General features: G+C 48.7%; 1 protein-coding gene across 3 annotated transcripts in view; it reads right to left on the bottom strand.

Annotated features, from left to right (window-relative positions):
• The window catches only part of bmpr1ba (bone morphogenetic protein receptor, type IBa), a 50,951-nt gene that overhangs the window by 10,275 nt on the left and 33,176 nt on the right, over positions 1–7,500 (bottom strand). For all 3 annotated transcript variants that reach the window (XM_048243669.1, XM_048243671.1, XM_048243670.1), the window contains exons 3-4: positions 1,119–1,278; positions 81–183 (exon numbers count right to left, since the gene is read on the bottom strand). In XM_048243669.1, the coding sequence (XP_048099626.1) occupies positions 81–183; positions 1,119–1,278 (263 nt within the window). The remainder of the gene's footprint in view (positions 1–80; positions 184–1,118; positions 1,279–7,500) is intronic.

Genomic DNA, 7,500 nt, shown 5'->3' with positions numbered 1-7,500 from the left:
TAGTGGTCTGCTGGCTTATCTGGATGCCTCAGTGTGGATGTTCTGTTTGGGTGTGTGGGACTGAGTGACTGAGTGCTCACCCTGCACTGGAACTCAGAGCCCACCAGACCTAGACAACCGGAGGTCAAGACGGGCACACCACCCTCCTCCTCCTCCACCATAGTGAAGCAGAACCCATCCGTCCTGTAGATAGGGAGCAAGAGGAGAGAGGAGAGAGAGAGAGAGAGAGAGAGAGAGAGAGGGGAGAGGAGAGGAGAAAACACTTTCAATCAGTGGGAAACTGTGAAAACTGTGATCAAGAAGCTCTAACTACAGTAGTTGATGCTGTTGTCAGTTAAATTAGCTTGTGTGATTAAGGCTTATTTTGTTCCCTTGTCTGCTCACAAAAATGAGTCATTCTGAACTTGTTCGCCGGCGCTGATTAATATCAAATTTGACAGAGCGAGTGTGTTGCACTAATTGCCCATCAGGCACTCATTTAGAATGTCAGCCATTATTTGTGGCACATGTTCTGAATGGTTTGTGGCAAATGTTCTGAGAAGAACGAAGAGAAAAAAATTAAGACATTTATCAAATCACAAAACTCAGTGCTTGTCAATTTCATGTCAAGCTACACATGATAACCTCGTAAAATGAGCTCAATTTCATGCCAAATAAATATTTCATATAAAAAGCAGAAATGCACTAAAACACATTTTTGGTCTTTAACATGAAGTTGTCTATAAAAATGTAACTTTGCTCAGTGTAATGTAAAGTATAAGTGTAATGTGTAACAGTCTGTAATGGTATTTACAGGTGTTTATGTCCTCCCAAGATCTACACAAAAGAAAACACGTGCGATCCAGTCAGGCTTTGCGCTATGTAGTCATTAAAGGAATTTTTGCACAGAACTCTGCCGGACTTTAGCGCCTTCTTTTTGGGATAAGTTTTTGACTTCAGCACTTATAATGGTGTATTTTTGTTACGTTGTAGACAAGATATTCGGACTTAATTTCTGGCCCGAGTCTGTGCGTGTGTGTGCATGTGTGTGTGTGTGTGTGTGTGTGTGTGTGTGTGTGTGTGTGTGTGTGTGTGTGTGTGTGTGTGTGTGTGTGTGTGCGTGCGTGTGCGAGACGTACCTGCAGGTGTTGTTTCTGGAGTCCTCAGGGCAGTGGTGGTAGCAGTAGCACCAGAGCAGGCGCTGGGGCAGAGCGGGAGCCGTGTCGCCGCTCGTCTCTTTGCTGCTGTCCGACGCCGCCTTCCCAGAATTCCTCAGCAACATGGCGTCCAGAACGTTAGCTGGAGGGCCAGAGGACACAACAACACTGTGAGAGGGCCAATCAGCTTTCAGCATCAAAACATCACACAGAAGTAGCCTTGACACGCATCTTTCTGATTTGAACTCCTTCTAGAACATACTGTGAGGAGATAAAACAGCTTGGGGACTTCCAGTGGACACATTTTCTGCGTCAACATGCTCTCCTCACACACAGTCCGTCAGTGTCAGGGGTGCTCTACAGACTCTAGGACGCTAATGCAAGTGCTAGCTGCTCTTTTCATTCACAGAAACGCTTATGCCATTTGTTTTTTTCGGCATGTCTGTGGGGAACAGATGCTCCCCAGCTGTGTGGCATGGATCAGTGTGTGTACGCAAGGCCCATTCCCTCAGCATGAAGCTCACACACACACACACACACACACACACACACACACACACACACACACACACACACACACACACACACACACACACACACATAGAGGAGGCTTTCCATTTACAGCCATTCACCTGTCAGAAAGGGAAGTGGTGCGAAAAACATGACCGAGACTTGTCGGAATCCACTCCAAAAACAAACACCAAAAAGCACCCTTAGAATTCCTACTCCCCAGCATGTGAAATTGTTGATGTGATTTAGTATGTGCTGAGATACAGTTTACATTTGTGCTCCAAAAACTCCCATTTATACATGCTGTGGAACTACAAGCTCAAAAAGTACACGTTTCAGGACGCCTGGGACTTTGAAACGGCAGTGATGATTGATGACTGTTGTCAGGGATGATGAAAATGGGCTGTGATGACGAATGTCATCTCACTGAGACACACAAGATGAACTCCATATTGTTTTTTCTGCGCGGAGCTGTAATATCTGCACATCGGGATGACTGAGCGAGGCCTCTCAATCAAGCGCTCAGCTGCTGGCTCAGTGCGGAGCTTCCCACAGAGAGGAGCGACGGGCCCTGCTGGGCAGGGAGCGGAGCCACACACACACATCTGAGTCCTCCGCTGTGTTTACGCACGCCGGGCGCCGCTGACCTCTCACCTGCCCGCCCGCTCGCCCGCCCCGGCCCACGCTGCGCGCCGTTCCTCCAGCCGCCCCCTTCACAAATAACCAGCGCCACGAGGAGACCCGAAGAGAAACTCTCGGCTCGGCTCAGGGGCCGCTGCGACTCCATGAGACCCCGGTCTCGGCGGGCGACGGAGGTCCGGTGAAACGCAACCTGGGTACTCGGTGTCCGGGCTCGCTAAGGGGCTCGCTGAGATGAGCTCAGAAATGATTAGTGAGAAGAAGAACTGGAGAAAGTTCCTCTGGGAGTAACCAGAGACACCCAACACCAACGGCACAAATCAAACATGGATTCTGAGAGCTGAGATCTCTGAAACCCACAATCAAAAGCGAAAATGGACCAGCAGAAGTATTTCCCCCCCAGGTTAAGAATACACCGTGGACAGGTTATAGAAGGCAGCAATGACAGTCAGGCGAAAACCTTCCAATAACACACCACCACTCAAGCCACCCAGCAGCCAACGTCAGGTCAAGAGACAGACTGGCCATTGGCGATACCACGTGGCTGTTGCATAACATCACCAAACATACACAAGCCTGTGGCCTGTCTCCTTACACCCACACAATCCCATCCAGGCTTGACTGCTGTGCTATGTGCCAGACGGCTTCCAGCGAGAGTGTTCATCTGTTGTGAAGGACAGAAGTGAAAAACAGGAGCAGCTACCAGACATAACAAGCTGACTTTCGTCTCCCGCACTGGACCCCCTCTGAAATGTGACCGACACACTCACCCTTATCTGTTTTGGAAATATTTGTTGAAACAAACCTTCTTAGCAGTCCTTGCATTCTTGCAGTCATCTTGTGTTGACAGTACATGGCTGACTGCAGCGATGGGAAGATCCAACGTGCATCCACACCACTGTGTGATTTCTGCTTTCCCTTAAACTCTCCTTCCCGGCCCTCAGATACTCATCTGTGTCTAATAACACTGGACTTGGCTCCATGGCCAACACGCTAACAGATGAATCAGATAAGTCAAGGGAGCATCCAGAACCTTCTCCAGTTATCCTTGCTACAATTACAGTTCTTTACTAACAGAACCTAGAATGCAGGTACTCTCCAAGGTCCCTGGTGGAGCTCTGCTGGTAACTGAATTAGTGAAATCACTTGGAAATGTTTGCCAGCATTACACAGCTTTAGTCAGTGCAGATTGAAAAGAAGATTTCAAATGCACCTCACCTTGTATTTTTAAATTAAAAAAGCATACATGACAGTGATTAATCTGTCTCTTTTATCGGCTTTATTACACATTCTGAGCTAAAAGCTTGTTTTCCACAGAGAGGTTGACAGTAATAAAGTGCCGGGTTGCTCTAGGAAACTGACCAACTGGATCTGCATCAGGAATTTCAATCTTGTGTTTTCTTTTGAATCACAGTAAAACGAAGTTTGGAGAAACAGAAGATGGATAATTAGTACTGGTTTTCCTGTCAAGTGAATTAAAATGTGGGGCTTTGAAAATATAACATGAGCATCCACTGGGATATCAGTCGGAAAAAACAGCTTCCTTATCGTCAAAGGAGAACAAGCAGGACAGTGCTGCAAGAAAGCGCTCAGGGGAGAAAAGTAGGTCAGGCTTTCACACTTGCACACTTTCTGCAGTCGCACTTGATTCAATGTCTTTTTTTTTTTTGGTGTGTGTGTGTGTGTGTGTGTGTGTGTGTGTGTGTGTGTGTGTGTGTGTGGGGGTAGGGGGGGGGTCCGTTTGAAGTTGACAAATCCCGGCAGGGTCAGAGCTAACCGGTTGTGAAAAAGGTTCACACATTTTGAGGTGAAGGGGAAAATTGGCCAGGCGGCAGAGGTGAAAATGTGAGTTGGCTAAATAAGACGGGATCTGTCAGGGAACGCAGTGGGAGCACGCCACACCAACAGAACGGGACAGGACAGGACAGAGGGGGTCAGAGGAGGGGTGGGAGAAGCCGGGCAGCGGCCCCCTCCACCACCATGTGAGCGGGAGGAACGGTCATGTGAGGCGGTGCTGAGCAGTTGACAAAACAGCCTGAATAATCCCACACCTGTGGACTGGTAAAGCAGCAGGCCTTCACTCTTTCTTCCTCTCTCCTGCTCTCTCTCTCTACCCATCTCTCTCTCTCTCTCTCTCTCTCTCTCTCTCTCTCTTTTACTTCACTATTTTACTCTTTTTCCTTCTCTTTTTTCTTTCTTTATTATTTCTTTCTGTTTTCTTTGTGTGTCTGACAGAGGTGTTTGTGAAAGTGTGAGAATGTATGTGTTATTTTGTGTGAGTTTGTGAGAGTGTCTGTATGTATGTACTGTACTGTATGTGTGTGTGTGTTTGTGTGTGTGTGTGTGTGTGTGTGTGTGTGTGTGTGTGTGTGTGTGTGTGTGTGTGTGTGTGTGTGTGTGTGTGTGTGTGCGCGCAAGTGTGTGTATGTGTGTCTGTGTGCGTCTGTGTGTGTGCTTGGAATATGTGCGTGTCCAACAATCCATGTGATTGTAAGAGTGTCTGTATGTGTGTGTGTGTGCGTGCGTGTGTGTGTGTGTGTGCCTGAACTTCCAAACAGAGAGGAAGGCAAAAGGGCCCAGTGTCCTTTCTTTTTAAAGACACACCTCAGCTCTTTTCTCAGGAAGGTCAGAAATTCTTTTTCCAGCGTTGCCAGCTGTGTGGGAAGGCATCCGTCATGGCGAAGCATGCACCTTGCCGAGCGCGTGAGTGCTCTCTCTCTCTCCCCCCACGTCAGGTTCCCAAAACAAGGGCACATTTCTACTTTCGAAATGAATGGTGGAAAAGTGTCAGGCCAGCCAAACAGGACTTAGCTGTTCCCCCTCTCTCCTCTCCTCTCTCCTCTACTGTCCCTGTCCCGTCCTGTCCTGAGAAAACCTGACTGGGGTCAATAATGTTCCATGCTTCCCGGTAAACTGAGCCTCATCAGCCCACTTAGGGAAAGGCTATGTGCGCGCGTGTGTGCGTGTGTGTGTGTGTGTGTGTGTGTGTGTGTGTGTGTGTGTGTGTGTGTGAGACACAGCACCAAAAATAGTCTGATGAAAGCAATGAGGAGCACTGTAGCACAACAGTGTTGGTAACAAAAAAAAAACAAAAAAACAATGACATTTGAAGAGCAAAACATCTGATCTTCATTTCCGAGAATAAGACATAGAAAACCAAAACTTTTATTTGTGGGGTTGTTGACTAGCGAGAGGGAAAAACTTATGAGAGCTCTCCACGGCTGCTTCAGAGGTTGGGATGCCTTATCAAGAGGAAAGAAGGCGGGTAAGTGTTTTCTGCCATAAAACGTAAAGTAGAGCTAAAAAATGAATGTGCCCGTGAGGAGTTTTTGAAGTTGTAAACACAGACGGCGATGCCGCGCAAGATTTATCTCTCCTACTCAGTAATGGATGGAGGCTTAACCCCTCCTGGACTCTCATTTCAATTCTAATGTAACCCCCACTTCTCCGTCTTCAAACGCCATGAATATCTCCTCACAGAAAGGCATAAATTGACCTCAGTGCGTATACTTCTTTTCCTTCTAACCCCTAACACACACGCACACACACACACACACACACACACACACACACACACACACACACACACACACACACACACACACACACACACACTAGTCTCAACCTTCCCCATGGCAAGTACTGTTTGGAGTTTAAAAGCTCTCCCCAACACCGCAGTGTACTTTCGGCCAGATTGATAGCCGCACTTGTTTTTCCTGCAGGAGAAGCGAGTCAGCGCTGATCCCGGCCCCCTAAGGGCTGCTTTTCTCCCCACTGATAGAGGACTTTTTCGGGGGGTTGGAGGGAGCGGGGGTCAGGACATGGGACGCTTTCAGCACCCAATTAGCGTAGCCTCTGGCGCTAAAAGCCCACTTTTTAGCAGGCGCCACACTGTACACACAGCAGCTAGAGGAGCGAAGGGGGTGGGGGAGGAGAGTGAAGGGGCAGGGGGGGGAGGGGGGGTTACGGCCTGCTGGGAGTGTTCTCCGCGCTGTCTTCCAGTGTCAGGGTACACAGGGATCAGTCTCATTAATTACTGGCGCATGTCAAACAGCTAGCCCACTCAACCCTTTTCACTCGCGGGGCAGAAACACTTTCACATGTTCCAGAGTGCAATTATGTGCCACATATGCACTTACATTTGACAGTGGGGCCCCCCTCACAGATACTTCAGCCCACATACGCCTCTGTGTTTGACAATTGCATCCGTGTGGAGAGAAAGAACACATGTTCGGAAGTCTGAGCGGAGCGCGTTGCCCTTTTTTGCGGGGCCCTTTGCGTCTCGTGCTTATCTCCCCAGCTCATCCCCCTGTGCCCGCACAGACAAACGGGGAAGGTCAGTGGTGGCCGGCTCTCCAGCGCTACTCAGGAATGCCTCCTCTGAACTCAGACAGGAGACACGGGGAGACACTGAGGTCTGACCCTTCACAAAGTCAGGAGGTGGCCTTGTACGCAGGTCTACAGAGAGGCTACTGGGTTCTCAGCAAACTGTGATGTGGAAAAAATCACACTCAAGGATTCAAAGGTAGTGTGTGCTGTGTACCAAGTACAAGTACAGTACATTCCTACTTAAATGCTTCGCCACAAACAAGATAACAAAGATTAACAATAAAATACTAAAAATTAAACTTAAAAATAATAACATCAAAATGAGGTCGCAAAAACTGGGACAGAGCAAGTGGCGATACATTATGAAGTTTGGACATTCTGACCAAACATGACCAACCAACAAGGTCAAGCCGCATCAGAAACAATGACACTATGGCCAAACGTAACACGGACCAGCTGTGTCCATCACAATGACATTACAGCCATACATGACACGGTCAGCGTAGTCAAGCCCGTGTCACCAGCCATGACATTCATCCCAAACGTCCGAGCGCTGTGGTGAGTGTGCCATGTATGGCGTGAGTATGGACATGGCTCTGGTGGAATGCGGTAATGGGAGAGAGGGCCAACAGGGGGTGGCCGTCTTCCTGGGGACCCCCTGTGGTGTTTTTGACTCGGGTCTGTGCTGTTGGTTTTGACATTGTCCCCCCCCGCCACACACACACACACACACACACACACACACACACACACACACACACACACACACACACACACGCACCTCACCCACCCTCCCCCTCCCCCCTTCTCTCTGGGGAGAAAAGCCCCTGAGGGCCAGAGGAAGTTATGCTCCATTAGTTGCCCTGCACACACAAAAGCCCTTCCC

The sequence above is a fragment of the Alosa alosa genome, chromosome 5 (genome assembly GCF_017589495.1).
Source record: "Alosa alosa isolate M-15738 ecotype Scorff River chromosome 5, AALO_Geno_1.1, whole genome shotgun sequence".
In the NCBI taxonomy this organism is placed as follows: domain Eukaryota; kingdom Metazoa; phylum Chordata; class Actinopteri; order Clupeiformes; family Clupeidae; genus Alosa; species Alosa alosa.
The sequence above is the reverse complement of the archived record's forward strand: the minus strand, read 5'-3'. Positions and strand labels throughout refer to the sequence as shown.